Source organism: Patiria miniata, unplaced genomic scaffold, assembly GCF_015706575.1.
Source record: "Patiria miniata isolate m_02_andy unplaced genomic scaffold, ASM1570657v1 HiC_scaffold_5, whole genome shotgun sequence".
NCBI lineage: Eukaryota > Metazoa > Echinodermata > Asteroidea > Valvatida > Asterinidae > Patiria > Patiria miniata.
The window spans coordinates 5,549,350-5,569,392 of record NW_024037072.1 but is presented as its reverse complement, the minus strand read 5'-3'; the positions used below and the strand labels follow the sequence as shown (position 1 = coordinate 5,569,392).

At 37.8% G+C, this 20,043-nt stretch overlaps 1 protein-coding gene across 6 annotated transcripts in view; it reads right to left on the bottom strand.

Annotated features, from left to right (window-relative positions):
* Positions 1-756: 756 nt before the first annotated feature.
* LOC119740719 (CUGBP Elav-like family member 3) overlaps positions 757-20,043 on the bottom strand; it is a 66,336-nt gene continuing 47,049 nt past the window's right edge. For all 6 annotated transcript variants that reach the window (XM_038216108.1, XM_038216103.1, XM_038216106.1 and 3 more), the window contains 2 exons: positions 18,614-18,770; positions 757-5,535 (listed from right to left, as the gene is read on the bottom strand). In XM_038216108.1, coding sequence (XP_038072036.1) covers positions 18,643-18,770 — 128 coding nt within the window. In that variant the 3' untranslated portion in view covers positions 757-5,535; positions 18,614-18,642. The remainder of the gene's footprint in view (positions 5,536-18,613; positions 18,771-20,043) is intronic.

Below are 20,043 nucleotides of genomic sequence, written 5' to 3'. Positions count from 1 at the left end.
CAGATAGGTGTAGGCGGGGCCGCATTTGGAGTGTCCAATCACACCTTAGTAAATCCCGACGTCATCAAATTATTTGCAGCTATTCGTCTCCAGTTGCGGACGTGTCAGAGAACCATATTTTTGTGTGCATTGATGGTGTGTGCAAAAATGTGAGACACACAATAAGACCAATAAGAAAACGACTTTGAAGGTCAGCTTAGGCTATTAGCATAATAACACCATCCCCAAACCTCAAATGGACGATTGAAACAAGGCGTTCGATCGGATCCAAATGACTTGCATATAGATAGTGCGCGCATGAGGTCGCTGTTCGCGCTGTATTTTGACATGCACTGCAGGATATGCCGCCGAATACCGTATACGGACGGATACGGACGAACGCCTTGACCAAGGCTACGTGCAACAACGGACAAAAACCAACTTGACGTTTAAGACGATTTACATTCATATAACCATGTTTTCGTTCGCCGAGAATCTGTGCGTAATTTCGTACGTCGAGATTATGTGCGTAAACGTTAACCCGTGCAAAGTTCTCAACCGTTCCGCTAAACGTCTTTGTCGTCGATTTGAACAATTATCGCACAGACACTATCAGCATTGACCGACTGAAAAGTGCTCCAATTTTACCCGTCTCTCTTCACCCGCTTGAATGCATATCGATTCTTCTGTTTTCGTTTTTGATTTGCTGACACCAAGCAGCGAAAACACATTGCTAGTCTTTATAATTTGAAGTATGAAAAGTGAAGGAATCATGACTGCTGTCGATGCTGTGCTGTGTGCTTTATTTCATTTTCTTAAGTCGTTACTTTTATCTTTGAACAAAGGAAAAATTCGTGATTTTTTTATGTTTACATTCAATGGTGACTTATAAAATAAAACGAATCATTCTTCATACGCACATTTGTTTACAATCTTATTTGTTCAAAGCTGACACAGCTTGTATAGATCATAAGGCGTGTCATGATAAATGCCACATGGTTATTAATTTCCACATACACCTGTTTGTTTCAACCAGTCAGCAGTTGTCATATCGAGTCACTTCCAGATGCGATATTACGGTAGAGGAAAGTATTGTCAACCATCTCAATGAAATCTGTGGATTGTTTTTTCCCTCCACCTGTCGATGGTATTCTAAACATAGTACTCAAACACTGCCAAACCCAACTCCATTATTGTGAGTATTACATTTATATATTTTTAACTGAAATAACGGTGACCGCTCGATTGACCGAAGGTTTGATAGTCCGAAGGTTCGTTCGTCCGACTTCACCGGCAGGACTTGTGGGGAAGGAGCATTGTTGTCCTTTTATCTCTTTTTCTAAATATTTCACTTGTGGGGTACCGTTCCCCACAAGTGGTCCTGGTCAGTACAGACGGACTAACGAACCTTCGGACTATCACATCAAATGCTCGGATTAACCATGGAGCTATAAAGCTCCATGGATTAACTAACCTTATTTCATTTTCGGACTGATGAACCTCCGGTTATGGGAAATGTTTGTACATGTATATAGGGACTATGGAACCTTTGGATCAATAAAGCTTCGGACTATGGAACCTTCGGACTACCAGGCGGACCCCGAAATAACACCCTTCAGACAACGGCTAATTTGATGAGAATTTACAGACTTTCACAATCCCCATATAGCCACTATTTAGTTGTCAATGTACACTTCTTGCTTTTTTTTTTTTTAATTAATCTTGTATACTTAACGATTTCTGTGTATTACATCTACTACATTACTATAAACTACATGTTTGCGAATATGACTACAGTTTGTGATTATTAAATACTTTTCTAAATATCATATGTTAACTCTTATATTATATTACTATTCTCTGCACACTGTAAGTTGGATCTGTACTTTCCATGTCTACAATGTTAAAAAAGTATAGAGTATCAAAAGCTCTTTAGCATAATACCATTAGATTGTATTTTTACAAAGGAAAAACAACTTCTTTACAAACACAATTTGGCTCCAGCTGCTCAGGAACCAGTCTCTTATTCAGTGAGTTTGTACACTAACCATTATAAACAAGTTCTCAAAATTGGATAGATTGGCCACCATTACTGCTGTCTGCTCGTGAAAACAATTATCTTTGTCCAAGGATTACGGTAGACAATTGAGGCTGCTACGAGTTTAGTTTTACACTGCTTGTGCTTATCAAAATTGGAAATCGGAATTGTTTCCTCAAAAGCCACAGTGAATGAAGAGTCTGTCACATTCAACGACAATAGATGAACAACTGAGGCATGGCCTGGATCACTGTTACTCAAATGTGCAATACATTAACCATCACAATTAATCACCATCACAACCATCACAACCACCACCACCATTAACCATTGAACACTAATGGATGACATGGGCACAAGTTAAGAAGATCACAAACTATTTTCACCATTTAAAATATCTTAGATATGGTGTACCACAACCACCACAAAGAATTTCAAAATTGGTCAACATTTAATACATATATTCCAGAATTACACGTGATGTTAAAAAATAAAGGCATATCATTATAAGTCTCTGTTATTATTTAATCCCAAAAGTTTGGTAAAAAACTTTGTATTCAAAGTGAATGAAAATGTACGATCCCAACTCACACTGTGCAGATATCAAGAAATACAAAGCTTATTAATCTTATATGCAGTTACCTGTCTACATAATAGCATAATATTTTCCATGTCCTACTTTAAATTTAATTAATTCTACTCAATATACTTTGATATAGGCCTATTACTACAGATAGTGAAAGGCAAGTACAGCCTGCTTTTAGACCAGTAAATGCTACCTACTGCCTTGGTTCATCTCTCTACTTAACCTATATTCTACAAATGAATTAAGTCGTTTTGAATCATGTATACTATTACTCAGCAATATGTACATGCAGAAAGTCTTACTTCAAATGTATTTAGACTTTTAAATTAAGTCATACTACTCTTAAATAAGCATTGATACCTACAATTCTTTCGCTGTGTTAACTCTTCATAATGATAAATATAAATGTGTTTTAAAATAAATAAGTACTACAAGTCCTCTGACCTGTTAAATACATTTTATATATTACGGTGCTCTTTACTGTGTTTTACATTTTGTGTGCAATTCATCTGAGGTACAATAATAATTCATGTTATAAACACAATCTTTGCCAACTGAAACTCATACTGTTACGTTTTATAATAAATACTTGTCAAAATTAATACAAACAAAAAACGCAAAGCAGCTTGTCTGGCAGTGAAATTGCAGGAGTTGTAATCAGCATATGAAACAGTGCCAATAGCAAACATAAAACACTGAATTAATCACGAATCCATAGGACATGCACATAAATCCATAGGACATGCACATAATTGATATACAACTATTATGAACTGATTTACTATTTTACCATTCTTCAATAAAGTAAACATTATATTCTAAACTCTGTTCATGATGTTTACCATGGTATCCAAAAACAAGTTTAATAATTAAAACAACTTTTATTCAAATGTTTTCTTAATCGACTATTTGTTTTTAAGTAGAGGTATACACAAAATGGTCAACATGTTGTGATTAAGTACTTCTTTCAAGTACAATCATTTCATATCCAAGAAAGAGCAGTATAAATAATTGAACTAATGGATAAATAAACAATACTATATAAGTGTTGTTTAGAACATAATTTTGAATTAATATTGTTATAAATAATGTTTAAGTACAAAACTTCCAAATGAAAATACTTCTAGTTTATATCACTGAGTTCTAATGTTATGAAAAAATGTTACTCTTAAAACATCCTTCTGATGTCTCTTATTCTCAGCGATGCCAACTAATACAAACAACAGTACCATTACTGGAATGCAATTGTCAATGAGGAATGAACATCTTTGGTCACAGTCCAGTAATTCATAATTGCCAATTTCCCCTGCACTCTTTCTCACTTCATCATTTAAAATGGTACATGTGACAAATACAGGATTTCGAAATGAAACAGCAAGGCATGCACTGTGTTTGGATGACTGTAGATCACTGTTTGCTACCACACATTTAAAGCTTTGTTACCCGTCCATGTCAATGTGCAATCATTCAACTTATGTGTGGTACACTTATGGTAGTTACATGGTTTTTACTATTTCAACAATTCTTTTCCTACATTTTGAAAAACCAAATATTGCACTTCAAATTATAAACATATATAAACCTGTGTTGGCTTGAGTAATGAACCCATTGCAGCACTCCCAAGCCACAACTATACACTGAATCCACACCACGAATACAAGTAAGATTTCTGAATGGATATTATTTTGAATAGATTCTGGATACTAGGGTATGAATACAAAGTCTGGAAAATTTAATTCTAAACCATATTTAACATTTCAGGCACCAACGCCTCATTACTAGTAACATTTTCCAAAGAATGACATACGTGTTAAGTGACATGTTTAAATTAAACCCACTAAGAACCACAATTGATGACAAGAAATCATTCCATCAAAACTTCACAAAGTGTGTTAACATGATATTGCACACATCACTCGTGTATCTCAAATTTGGTCTTTTTAAAATGGGCACAGAAACATGAATTTAAAAATAAATACAATTTCTCAAAAATATGTATATGCTGCCATAAATTGCACCTTTGAATTAACTGGTCTAACCAAGCCTTTTGAATTCACAGGAAACAAAGGTGAAATTCTGGACGGATGGAATAGTACAGAAAACACAGTTGTAACATTCAAATTGAATTGGATATCATCAAATTTTTCTAAATCTCAAGGAAGCAGACTATTGCTGTCGTTATGATTTAAGTTGAACAGTCAATAAATTCACACATAATATATCAAACCCGGCCACATGGGAAAAAAAGTCATGCAGAAAAGTAAAAAACAACTATCAGTTGATAGTACATAAATGGGCACTCAATACGATTACCTGACATTTAAAACTCTCTATAATTGGCTGTCCATGCAAGCCAAAAAGTCTGTTCAACTCCCAAACTTAGCTGGAAAGAAATACTTCTTGGACTGCCTACTATTGACTACATATATGTTTACTACCCTCCTTGCATGACAACCCCAGTATGTTTTGAGGCATAAAATGAAAGACCTTACAGATATTAGATGACTCTTTTTCAATCAGAATTCATACAACAATGTTGGCCAGCACTTGCGTATTTGGCGCAAATGGCAATTTTTGAAGAAATATGTGAGGACTACTTCAAATAATGAAGTTCACTATAACGACATACTTGAAGTTTTCAATAAGGTGGGAGTTGGTGAGACCATTCCTTAATGACTCATCTAATTCCTGTTTGCAATATGTGTTGAATCTATTTTCAAATAATTAAATTAAAGAGGGAAAAAAGGGGGTATAACATGTTCTGTATGTTTGCCTTGTCTCAATCTTGAATCGTTAATTGGCATGTTCAGTTACCCGTGGTTTTGCCATCACTTCAGCAGTTGTAGATTCAGTGATAAATTAGCATGTTTGGAGTTCTTTGTCATGGATGATGCTGCTGCTCTTTACAGTCCACATTCAAGCTGCAGTTTACCTACACAGACACAAAAAAAAAAAAGACTTTCAATAAGTGATCACATCACAGACATTCTATTCCACTGACATGCACAGTTCAATCAAACATAATGTAGTTGTTTTGAGTAATAGTATATTGACACCGAGGAAAGGAAACCGACTGTAGATGCGTTTCTCAATAAATTTCAGATGTCCCCTTACCAAACAATGCATGCAATCATGGACCCAATTTAGAGTTCATACAACTAAAATTGGCCTTTATGGGAGCTATCACTTCCATGTCATCTCTGTCACAGTTTTTTCTACTTCAACATGCAAATATGCATTACATAATACATAACAGTTAATAAAAACAGCCAAATATGGAATAAAAGTGCATGTGCCATCAAATGAAATCTAGCTTTTGAAGCAAATCATACCAAAGAAATGATGAAAAACATAAGAAATTTTTAATTCCATAGAACAATTGTAAATTACAGTTTTTTTGTTGTGCATATCAAAACATTTGGCACACTTACAATGTACTGTTTATTAAGCAAGTAACATGTACTTTTGATATGAGCCGCATGAATCACATGATGAATGAAAACAAAAAAATTGGCAGCCCCTCTAGCAGCAGTGATGCTATGTGAATGCTCGGTCATTTCAATATGGCCATTGAGGCCATGTCACACTGTCTGCGATCATTATGCACTCTCACTGCATCCTTGAAAAATAGCTGGGGCGCAACAACAACTACTAGATCGCCAGATGGCGCCAGTGGGTCTTAATGGTCTCTGATGAGCGCCAAAGTTTTTGAACATGCTCAAAACAATAGCAACACCTCTGCGCTCTCGCCCGGGCACCGTTATGACGCAACTCGGGCGTTGTGCGAGCGTGAATCGTGCGACATTCACGTGGCATTGACACAGCCTAGGCGCAAGGCAGTCCATGTAGTCTCCTTGAGAAAGTAACTCGACTGAGATGAACTTGTAGAATAATTTTGAAACTGGACTTTGGATTGACCGTTTTGTCGTGGTATTTATACAGTGCAAGTGACGACACGTGAGCTTATTTTGGATGGATAGAGAGCGCGGCGCGAGCTACTAGGACGTATCAACAGCGAGCAGGGCGTAGTGTGAGCGCAGTGACAGCGCAGCGGCAGCGACTAGATCGAGTAATTGGGCTTGACAGGGGCGCATAGAGAGCGAGTTCAGCACATCGTAAGTGCGGGATGAGCACAGTATGAGCATAGCTTGAGCTACTTTCTGGCCACTCGAGACAGAAAATTGTCATTTTCTTGCCTCCTCGGTGCGATTATTAAATCTATTTAATTATTTTTGGTCGCCGTAAGGTCTCCTATGAGAGCGCATATAATGTAACAGGCCCTTTAACAACAAACCCCTCTCCCACAAACACACACCCACCCCTTTTACATATTGGGTTTATGGGGTACCACTATAAGCCACCTTTACTTCCCTACTACTGTTCTCCTTTGTTTCTATTAAAATCCCTAACGCTATGGCTTTTCAGCTGTGGAGTACCATTGACCCTTTTGTTGCTCTTTGTTCTCAGTACCCTGTAAGTGCCCATATGTAGTAAGTACCATGGTCGCACACATATCTTCAGATTTTAAGCTCAAGATAATTGGCTCCCTTGACCTGTACCAAAGTGTACATTAAATGCAAATAGTTAAAAAGAGATGGCATTCAAGCCACTTTCTAAAGCAATTGAATTGAAATAATCCAAATTTGCATTAGGCCTATACATTATTATTTCATTTTTTTTTAATTAAAAGATCGTAAGGTTGGTTATTTGGCTATAGTATTTAGTTCCATTAGTCAACACTGTGTCGTTTTTTTTTGCGGTCGATCCTCTATATGTTTCATGTTCTTAACGGAACTGTTCGTTTTCAGTCGAAGAAATGATTGGCTCCTGGAATGTATTTGTTTCTATTAAACAATAGCATTTCACATTGTTTCCATTATGAATTATGAATTATGACCTAAATTGACCTCTGGATGACCTTTGACATTACATCGTCAAAACAACACATCACTGTCAGCAGCCCTAAACCTTTATTCTCAGCAACGTTAGCGAACACCCATTTTCTGTCGAAAAAAGTCAAATTCAGTGCATTTTTAAATGACCTCAAATGACCCCTACATGACCTTTGACCTCCAATTTCTGTAGAGATCCCAAGGATCAATCCATCCAAGTTACATTAAAACCCATCAAATTCTGTAGACAAAGAAGCATTTAAAGCATATTTGAACAATGACCTGTAATGACCCCTAAATGACCTTTGACCTCAGTAATCTGATGAAGACAGTATCTTCCCACCCAAGTGTCACTGCATCCAAGTTTCAACAAAATCCATGTGAAGTTATACATTTTTTCAAAAGCTTAACCTATTAACTTTAACATACAAGCGGGGATACAGTCATACTGGGGTTACAGAATTTAGGACTAGATAAGTGTCCCCAAAAACATTGTTTAGGCGACCGACAATGAAACCTCTGTGGATTTCACCAGAAATAAAAAAATCTATGAAAATCTCCCAGACTTGTGGGCTGATTCTACTTGACCCATAGAGCATTACTAAATATGCAGTAGACCCTTATGGGAAGCTAGCCATTCTTCTTATGAGAGACTGGTTGGTACTGCGGGGGGCAGATGGCTGCTCGGCCAGTCTTCTCTTCAGATTACAGCACAACCCTGCGGCAGCAGGTCATGGTAGACGGTATGCCCTTAAAAATACTGCAAGTGAGACTTGCACAATCCCCCCGACATGCTGGCATTTAAAAAAAATAAATTTATTATATTTTTTTTTTTTTATTATAATTTTATACATTTATGTCCCTATCCAAAATGGAAGAATTCTATTGTGTTAGCAATAGTGACCTTGACCCTTGACCCAGCGGCCCCAAAAGCAAAAGGCTTGATAAGACAACCAAGAGCAACCCACAATTTTTGAAGTTCTTAAGTAAAGTATTTCTCAAGCAATCGTGCTGACAATATTTCTATTGTTTTAGCAATAGTGACCTTGACCTTTGGGCCCCAAAAGCAATAGGCTTCTTAAGACTACCAAGAAGACCACCAAGAAGGTATGGGGCAAGTGTCGCTTTGCTGGCAATAATGGGGGGTGTGCCAAACTGTCAAGATTTGGCAAGTGTACATCACTCCCCTTCAAACAAAAAAAACCAATTGGTAGTATTGTGCAAGTGGAAGTACGATAATATGCTATTTTTAGGATCATATGTGAGAGAGTGACCTGCCACGTGCGAGGGATTAACCAATACTAGGGAAAAGGAGTCCGATTATCATAGGAGTTGGATAACACCGGTGTTAGCAAATGTCAAACGACTTTGTGCCCGGGAATCCAAAATAACGCCCGAGGCAATGTGTAAGCCATCACAAACAATGAGAACGGTACTCCATTCATTCAAAAAGTTATAGTTCAAAGTAATTATTCAAATTTTGATCCTAAATAGCTTGTAATTTGATACCTGATGACGTCTTGATGACGTCATGATGACGTCACAAAGTTCTTCACATCTGCGGACCAGGGTTCAATTTCATACCAGTTTTTTTTAATTATCATCCCCTTAACTGTTTGGAAGAAATTTGGTTCGTTTTGATTTTGAGGCTTCCGTCTGTATTGAATATTCACTTAACTTAGACCTTCTGGTAGACCTGGAAAAAAGGTCAAAAATGCTATCAATTAATGGTCTATCTGATTGAGTATTAACATAATGGATTATTTTATTTAAAAGGTACAAGTGATAAGTTGGTCATATTTTGAACTAAAATAACTTGTAATTTGATACCAGATGATGTCATCATGACGTCAAAGTAATCTAATATACACACTTCCAGATCAGGGTTTATCTTTGTTTAAAGTGTCACGATTTAATGTTTTACTTTTTAGAAGAATAGTTGTGCAGAATTATCTTCCTGAAAAAAAAAATAAAGAAAGAAAGAAAAACTCCAAAGATTTTTGAAGGTGATCGGGTCATACCTTATTACCCAATAATCGTTAACTTGTGACCCTAGTTAAACAAAGTATATATCTTGGTGGTGAAGTTAATGCAATGCGAATGTGCCAATTTCTCATTATGGCAAAAGTAACAGTGTATATGCACATTTCTGAATCCTCTTGCTTTTAAGATTCTAATCCATGAATGATTTTAGAGGTTTGATTCAGACAACTGACTGGAAGTATGAAAATAACAATAAAAGAAAAGTTAGCCCAACAACAACCATTATATTACACCTATAATGTATTTGGTTATGTTGAGAGAGGAGGTTGTGACTCAACACTTGAATAGAATGCCATGCTCCAATAAGTGGCAAAAAGTACTAATTGCAACTCGTCGAACAGCTGCTGAAGGATGACAATATACATGTATCTGAGGAAGAAAAGAAGGGAGTACATGTAACTGAATCCTTGCTCTCTCCAGCCTTAGACGTTGTCTGGGTGGTAGGCGAGTCTGGATTGGCCAAGGAATACCTGGACTGCCTAACAAAAGCATATGGCTCCACTGCAGATGGGGAAGAAGTTCCGCTGTGAATACCAGCGTGAGGGGGAGAAGGCCTCAGACTGGGGGTGTGAGTGACCACTGATAAAAATAGCTGAAAACAGCTGAAAAAGGTGTAAAAAAGCTGAACTTTGAAAATCTCCTATACTTTTGTACACAGTAAGTGAGGGGAAAAAGCTGAAATCCAAAACAAAAAAAGCTGAAATCAGTTTTAAAGCTGAGATTTAACACCCCTGTAGTCAGACTACCTTTTGTGCCCCCACACCATGCTTATCAGAAAAATGGAGACAGGTTAAGAAAACAAATATACCTGTGTTTCCTGCTATCCCACCCAACCTAACAACTTACGCAGAACCTACATATTTTTATTGCAAAAAAATAAAACAAACTATTGTACCACCCCCACCCTAGTTTTTGTCCTGCATTTTTGAAATTGTATTTTTTTTTTTGTATTGAATTGTATTTTTCTTGGGGGGGGGGGGGATTGGTCTGCAGTCAGTCTTGCCACACCGGCACCAACATGCACTGAAACCTATAAACATAGTTCAGCAAATGCTGAATTAACAGTGGATTCACATGATAAATGTTGCGAATGTATGAAAAATAATGGACCACCATCCAATCCTATACTTTCTGCCCCCCCCCCCCCAAAAAAAAAACAGGGGGAAAAAAAAGAAGATTTACCCACCAACCCAGTTATTTTTTAAAAAATTATTTATTTACTCAATGTCATATGTGTAGGAAATACATTTTTGCTCTTGGCTTTATTTAGTAATAAAATGGCAACCTCATCTTTGTATCATAACCAGTTAATATTGGTAAGTTTTAAAGTCACACAACATGGGACGTTGATCTTCACAATAATCAGCAGCAGACTTGAAATTCTTTTAAACCATTAAGAATTTTGTGAAGTTCTATTTTTTTATGTAGTAATTAAGTTATTTTTTTCAAATTGTTGGAGTTCTAAGATGCTATAATTTTTCACCAGTTACATGTTATTTTTCCACAAATAATTGACACTACTTGTAAAAAAATAAAATAAACTATAGGTACATGTAATACAGTGACTACAATTGAAAGACATTTACTGGTACCTTGCTTGATCACAGGTGGTACATGTGCAGTCAATGTTCCGTCGAATTTAAAAAACAGTATGCAGTGTGGTACTGCCTCAACAATGTCTTCTAATTGCAGTTGCCAGATTAGTCTATACAATAAGGTATACAACAATGAACAAAATACACTTAAAGGGAATATACATCATTTGCTTTTGCTGTAATTTTCAGAAATGGATGGAATTGGGGGGTTGGAAATATATAGCAAATATAGTTACACTGACTTTTTTGAGGTTTTGGGTTCGAAAATGCTATAAAAACCAAGAAAAACGATCATTTTCCTGTAGTCTGGTTCCCTGACTCCATATAAGAAGAAACAGAGCAGTTTACATACATTGGGGAATTGTAAGTTCAGGGAACCAGTCTAGCTGGTTCGTACCCGTTCATAGGTTTGTAATCGATTGCAAACAAGTGCGATGGTCAATTGGGGCCAGTATTTGAAAAAAAGCCAGTTGTTTCCAACGCTGATCGGCCGATCAGCGTTGGAAATTGATACAAAAATACCACTTTTCTTGAAAATGACAGTATACCAGGTGCCATGATTTTACAGGATGCTTTACACTGTCATTCACTAACAGTCCAGCAAGGTATTTCAAAATGATTTGGTAGTTTTATTTTTTGATGTTTGCAAATGTTGTATTTTCCCTTTAAATACATCCACTCTCCAAAACATGCCAAAAATCTTCCTCCAAAATGAATACAGTACCACCACAAAAACCAGAAATTGGAAATAGCAAGTTTGATGGAAACAACTAACATGATAGAGAACACAGAGCAGATCCACCAATTTAGATTACAACCACAAGGATTTTTCCAGAAGGCTTTTGTGACTGTCCATGCTTTATCAAAAACAACATTTTTTTATCATAAAAATTCCTTCAGAATTTTCCCCCTCAACTTCCTATCTTCCTTTTTTTGAACATTTTATAGGCAGTTTCAATATCTCCTTAATATGGATTGTACTTGTAATTCCAGGATATAGAGATATGTATGCATGCGTTTGTCTTGGCACCCACCCTAGGAGAGGTTGTTGACTATTGAGGCAGATTACCAGCTGTTATGGTGTGGTGCATGTACAGTAGACTAGGGTTAATGCACTGCTGTCTAGGAGTGACATTTAATTCATTTCTGGTGTAGGTCTATCAATTCCTGCTAATGTACCCTTGATTAAGGAGATTTTTTTTCGTCATTAGTTATACCTTCGGGAGACATCAAACATTAGAGAGACATTGCTCGTAGTCCAAAACATAAATTTACCAAAATTTGTGGAGGTAGGATAAGGGAAACTTATAAAGTTGGTAACATTTTGTGCACAAGCATGTTGGGATGCCTCTCTACCATTTCCAGTAGTTTCTAATACTTACAGTTGTTAAAACTAATACTAAGGGAATAAATGTGTGCTCCGGAGGTTTTTATCACTCTGTTTAATACCACTTAGAGTCTGGGTGCTGATAATTACCCGAGCCGGAGGCGAGGGTAATTATCAGCACCCAGACTCTAAGTGGTATTAAACAGAGTGATAAATACCGACGGAGTACATATTTATTCCCATTCATAAATACCTTTTCGGTAAAAAAAAATCATATAATTCGTTCAAAACATCCCGATTTTGTTCAACAAATTCACTTTATGCTTTTTGAATCATCCCTCCTGCAAAATAATGGAGTGTTCAGCTGGCGAGTAAGATGAAAACAACCCTTTTATGGAGATTGACGCGCGCGTATCGTGTTCTATGCGATGTCGCGCAGAACGCACCTGGCGCGTTGAATTTTGAATTTAGAACTATAAAATTCTAACTCCCTGGTAGTGTTGCGCATGCCTACGTGAGGATTGTGAACGTTCAACCAATGAAACGATAAGAGGCACTGGATTTTTAGGAGTCCACATTTTATTGTGACACTGGAAAAGTGTTTAAGACCAGCTAGCCATGTCTTTATCATCCGTTTAATACCGGCCACGTGACGGGCTCTCGACCAATAGGAATGGCTAAACTGTCTGAGGTATTTATGAATGTTAATTAAAGGGGCATTACGTCCAGAAATTGCCAAGATTTTTATGTTCACTCATCCTATTGCAAAGTTCTGGTTGAGAGGAAACTAATCTAATGTCGCACTGTTCCTGAGAAAAGACGAAAAAGCCCGGTTGTTTACTTCTGATGCAGACAATTTGAGGATTACACATGTGCGTATTTCCAGCCATGTCCATTCAATGTACGGTACAAGTTGTGCGTGTGTGTAACACATACTGCACACAGCACCAATACACAAATGTTGTTTCTCGCACGTCCGCAGAATGTGATGCACTGGTGGAACATGTGGGGCAGAATTCACGACTAGCACCCAACAGCTCAAATTTTGGATTCAAAATTTTGACCCCGAAATTCATTCTCACAAGAATAACACAAAAGCGCCCAGTTTGTAAAGGATGGTTGTGTGGACGTTTATATCCTACTTTTAGATGTTCTTTCCAATTATCATCATTTTGCTTAAAATGCGTTTTGGAGTCCAATTGGGCACATACCAGGACGTAATTCCCCTTTAAATCAATAGTAATTTTATTTTTGAAAACAGAATTCGTCTGTGATAATGAAAATATTTAATATATCGTAACCACATCCTATAAAAGGCATGGCTAAATCCATTTGCTTGAAGTTTGCATTTTATCAAATACACCTATGGCTACACATTTGATCCCTGACAACAGGGCATGGGCTTCATGATTGACTACTGATTATTGTCCCTAGAATTCAAAAAGACATTAAAGGGTGATTTCTATTGCTTAAGATGATGATCCTTACAATGACATTTCGTGTTGTGTGATGATTAATTCCGAGATACATGTAAATGAAAGAAAACAATTTTGGAAAACTTTTCGGTACATGTACTCGCCCCCTCGATTGGGAGTCAGGACATAGACCAAGGAACCTGTCCGGCCAAGCCTGCGGAATAGCACAGCTTTCATATAGTTTTACCTGACGAAGGAAGCTGGAAGTTCGTTTACATATTCCTTGCATCCAGAATTACAAAGATGCTCGGTTTAGAAACATTTAATATGTCCGTGGGCGACGTGTTTACAGAAAATAAATCGCAGATCCATGCTTTCTTCATACGCGTAAACATCCTCAGTACAAACATGTAGTTTTACCTGACGAAGGAAGCTGGAAGTTTGTTTACATATTCCTTGCATCCAGAATTACAAAGATGCTCGGTTTAGAAACATTTAATATGTCCGTGGGCGACGTGTTTACAGAAAATAAATCGCAGATCCATGCTTTCTTCATACGCGTAAACATCCTCAGTACAAACATGTTGTGCGAAGACTTATTCTGCGCGCATAGCAACTGTGTTGCATACGCGCGCCTAAGTCTTCACAAGATGGTGGTTGAGCACATGTGTATTGCTGCATTGTTACAAGCTACCGTAGGATTGTTGTACATGTATATTTGGCCAATCATTGGCTTACATGACGCTGGACCAACGTTGGTCCAGGGGCCACTTAATCGCTTGTTTTTGAGGCCAGTCTTTATATCACCATTAGTGCACCCCCAGTGATCGAGTCTCGACCAATCAGAAGCTATGAACTCTCGAAGGTATTTATTATTATTACTTATTAACATTTTATACCCTTTAGTCAGTTTACCGTCCCAAACTGCCTATGGTTTTCATTTACTCATCAGGAATAAACACACTGTTGTTGACACTGTTATGAAAGGAGGATGTCCTGGAGACATTCCAGATCCAAGGACTGGCACCAAATAGACTTGATCATCAGGACAGTGTCAGATCAGACTCCTACCAAGAGCACGTATGTTTCACTCCCATAGGATGTGCACTATTTATGAATTCAGAGTAGGTGGCGGGAACCTGACTGCACTTTCATAAACCATAGGGAAGTGGCATCCCACGCACCGTCCCACATGCCCTTGAAGCCTCCTACGCGAAAATCACGATGCGCTAATCTGTCCCCAAAATTGACCGAAATAAGCGTACTGGCAGAAGAAAAAACGTGTACAAAACCTATGGAGAGGAGTCTGAAAAAGGAGAAAACAAAAACTTTAAAGAAAATGGCAGATTTTGCGAAACAGCTAAAAAATAAAAAAAGGAACTAGAGGTCTATTAGTTTTCGCAGAACAGACCACAGGGCTTTTTCGCATCTATTGAACAAACTTTGGGCAAATATATGACCTTTCAAACCTCTAACAAAGAGAGTTTAGAATTTAGCATATTCAGTTATTGATATTTGTATTTTATTCCATCTAGATGGAATAAAATAAAAACCAATTAAAAATCATATGACGTCACCATGACGTCACCTCAATTGGTATTTACAACACATACCTGACTATGTAAGTACAATGTTTCAACCTAATTGGCCTTGTAGTTTCCTAGATATAATACATTTATTAATACATCTTTAAGATGAAGTCACATAACCCATGATGACATCATCATGATATAACTTGTTTACGACTAACTTTAGCTTAGAGTTATAGTCTGTGCCTAGTTTAAAGTCAATCTGATTGCATTTCATGTCAAATTTTGGAATTAGACAAAATAACAAATCAGTTGATGATGTCATCTTTAATGTCCGAAGAACCAATCACAAAAAAAATGTACAAAATCTAGGGATTTGGGATAGAACAAAAAAAAGAAGAAAAAAATCTTAACAAAACAATTTAGGTTTTTTTGCAAAATTTGTGGAAAAGCCAAAAATGAATTTTAAAAATCACATCCAGAGAAAGCTGTAAAACTTTTGTCAGAGCCCTAGATAATGCTCTAAATGTTGGCCTCCAAAAAAGAAACAAAAAGAAACACTCTTCGTATAACACACCACTCTCAGTCTTTGGGAAGAAATAAGTAAAAGAACAACTGGTTCCAGACTTACTCCAGTGAGCCAAGTCCTGTTTAAACGGAAAGGCATGCAGCGCTCACAGAATACAAGGGTTGCCCAAACCAACATACTCTGCTGACTTAATACAGAAAACGTCACATCCCTGCATAATGACTATCCACTGCAGCTTTGTGCGAGCAATCAGTCGATACTGGCAACATCCGAGGAGAAGTCAACAGCATCAGAAAGCCATCAACCCAACACTGAACAAGACAGCCTGACGTAAGTCAGCTACAAGCCAGACCATCCATGACAAAGGCAAACAGGTGGAAAGATGGGTAAAACACTACTCAGATGTATCCTATGCTGCACTGAAAGCAACAGAATGCCTGCCCATGATTGAGGAGTTGGATGAATGAGATTAAAGAAATGAGAGAGCAGGTTACCCTCCCAAGGTAACTTGCCTGAAGGTTGAAAGTAGACCTTGCCTGCGGGTCGGCTTGCAACACTACGCAGAAAAATACCTGGATCATTAACTGAAGGAATTTACCTACTCATCAGATCAGCTGGGATACTATTCAATCTCTCTTGACTCTCATTAGAGACTGCTCTTTGCCGTTAAGGTAGCACTGATATCTCACTCTCAGAACAGCTACACAGCCTTATGGATTGTTTTTCGCATGTTTGTCAAGACTTCAGCTGGGTGATCAACTTGAAGACAACAAATTTGATTGGCCAGGATGTTGAGCAACCTCCTGCTTCTGTCATCAACTACAGGATGGAGGTTGTATACTCTCCCTAGATTCTGAACTCAACAGACAGGTTGGCCAGGCATACGCCATCCTCGCCAGGCTGACAAAGAGAATAATAAAAAACTGACAATCCACATCATGATTGCTGTTTTAGGCCTACATCCTCAGTCCACTTAGAACTCGGGGCGGTGAGTCCTGGTACCTCTACTCCAGCCTAGAACAGAAACTCAATGCCTTCCATATGTGCAGCCTGAGGTGCCTCCAGACCCTGAACCTGAACATCTTGCTACAACACCACCAACTCTTCTGGATTGGCTAGGTCCTCTTAGGAAAGTTGGCATCTGGCACAAGAAAACCAGGCAATTCTCACCTAAAATTCAAGGTGACATGTAGGCACTGGGCATGAACTTCAAAGGTGGGAGGAGTTGGTGCAGATCCACAGTCTCCCAAGACGGAAGGATGCCTGTTGCCACTACGGATGACTCCAATAAAATTGGGTATTATCTTATAGCAGAAAAATATGACGAATGTGCCAAATTTTAAATACAGGCATTAGGAAATGAAATGCATTTAGATGAGAAGAGAAAAGACCAACATTTTGTCAGCAAGGATGCATGTATTTTTTGTTGCTCTAACCTTTGTTACTCTTTGCTTGATACTATTAGTAGTTGTACTATGAGCAGCTATTCCTTTTTTATTCCTACCAGTATGGTACTCATTCTGACCCTCCTCCAAAAAAGAAGAAAGTACCATAGCCATATACATGTATGTGTCTAAGAAGAATGCAACCTGCCATTTCCAACATCCTATCATCTGATGAAACACAACAAGTCATCTGTGCACATGTGCACGAGGGGCAGCCCTTTGGCTTCAGCCAACCGTCACTGAACAAGGCATACATGTATTTGGATTGTATTGAAACAAGTCAATACACATTATATTGTGGGTTTTTATCTTTGTTCTATTGTTACTACTCAAAATGAACCTGAATGGAAATTTTTTAGTTCAAGATCACTTACTATAGAGAGATAATGACTTTTACTATCCATGTCTTGTAATCTGTTGGGCACAAGGGCACCACGTGGATGGCACTGCGCCAATTATGTTCTTGATATTTTTTTCTCCTTTCTGTATAACTCTCTTCTCTAAAAGAATTCCTGGCTTTACTGAAGTAAAGTGATTGAGGGCTCTTAGCTTATCCCTACAAAAAGGGCTCTTGCCTGACATTAGTCTTTATTAGTTTTTATTTCTCTCATTTATCATTAGTTTATATTTCCCTCATTTATCATTTGTCTGACCAACTTCAGCAATCTTTATTATTGCAATCTTTTCAGACTGAAAAGTAATGTAATTTTAGGTACATAAAACTTGTACCTTCACTGTAATGATACATGGACAGTCACACTGAACAGGGACCCATACCTTTGCATTCTTAAACACCACATGGAAAGATCAAATTGTAAATTCACAAAACTGCCCACATACATCATGTACGTACAAGAGCTGCCATATCCCACTGAGTTGCAAACTTACTGTAGCTTATTAAATCTGGGTTGTCATTAAGGACCTTGGTTGCTATGCCAGGAGGTTTCCAGGTAGAGCATTTGCAACAGGGTACCTCCTAACATTAATGATGATCAGGGTTTCCTTTTATGTGACCAAAAACAGGAAAGAAAAATGTTATCTTAGTACACGACATGTAGAAAATTAAACCCTATGATATTTCAAGAGATTTAAGAACTGTATGTGCCAATACTGTTCACACATGAACTGATACATGTAAAAGAAACAACCAAAACCTTACACCTGCATCAATTCTTTGTTGGTTGCCTTGCTGCAAACAAACATTCTGACCTATAATTGCTGTAGTTGTAACTCACCTGTGGCAAATCAACTGGCCCAGGTGAAGCTAGTAGGGTTTGTTAGCATCCTTGGGACGCTTCAACTGCACCTTGAGACGTTTCATGCCAATCTGGAAGCCATTCATGGTCTGGATGGCAGTCTGTGCACTATTCGGGTTGTCAAAGCTCACAAATCCTGTTTATCAATCACATTTATGAGATGAATTAAATACTTGTAACCAGAGTTGTAACAAATCACTGATTTTTTTGTGACTCAAGTCCAGTCGAGTCATTTTAAAGAAGTGACTCGAGTCATTAGGTCAAGAAGGTCGAGTCAAGTCGAGTTGAGTCAAATATTTAGCTCGAGTTAATTTGAGTCACAAATATATGAACACTATATAACAAATACAGACAAGGTCATTTGTATCACTAACAGTTCACAAGAAGTGAAACTTCGACCTTATTTGGTTTGGCTTCGGGTCTAGAATTGTTTTCGCTGATCGCTGACATCATCTAAAAAAAATTGCATTAAACAAAACTGTTTCTGATTAAAGTGGGCACGTATCTGTTTAAGTTTTAAAGGGAGGGCATAAATTTAGCTAGCATTCGATTCCAAGAGCTTTATATGAAATTGCCCAAAGCCAATGATGAAACAACGAATTGGAAATTAAGTTTAAAATCTGGTTCCTGATAGTATGTGGCACGTTGTATGTTTGTACGTGACAAGCGGCTGCCCTATTGAACTGTATTCGCAAAGTGACATGATCATAACTTTTGCACCGTAAGTCATTGCAAATATTTTTCGCAAAGTTTTGCTTTTATTTTTGAGACTCGAGTCTTATTAACCTTTGCTCGAGTCGAGTCCAGTCTTCTGATGACGGTCTGGAGTGCAGTTGAGTGATTTGATCGCAGTGACTCAAGTCGAGTTGAGTCATTTAGCCTTAGGGACTCGAGTCGAGTCGAGACACCAAAAATTGTGACTGGAGTCGGACTCGAGTCGAGTCATTGACTCGAGTTATTACAACCCTGCTTGTAACTAAAAATACATGTAAATGCTGGCAGTTTTTTTCATGGATGAAGACAGCAAACAGGAATAACTCATTTGCTCACGTTTATTTTGTAACTTTTGAGATCTTTCATGGACTCTCTTGCAGTACAGTGTTCATAAACAGAGTCCATACAAGTATGTGGGCTCCTTTGATACCAAACCCTTTACACACTGTCCCTGACTGCTCCAGTGGGCCTACCCTAGCTAGTCTTTGGCAAATGGTGATTGTTTTAAGTACTCAAACTTGTACTTGTACTCTGGGACCAAGAACTTGGACTCTGATTCCTATACCATTCTCACTGGTCAAAGTACATGTACTGGGACTTCGGTGGTACGCAACACCTTGGTACTCAGGAGGAGGTGTTACCCTTCATAATTCTGCACATGGTCTGCTGGGGCTAAAGTGCGGTGAATATACATG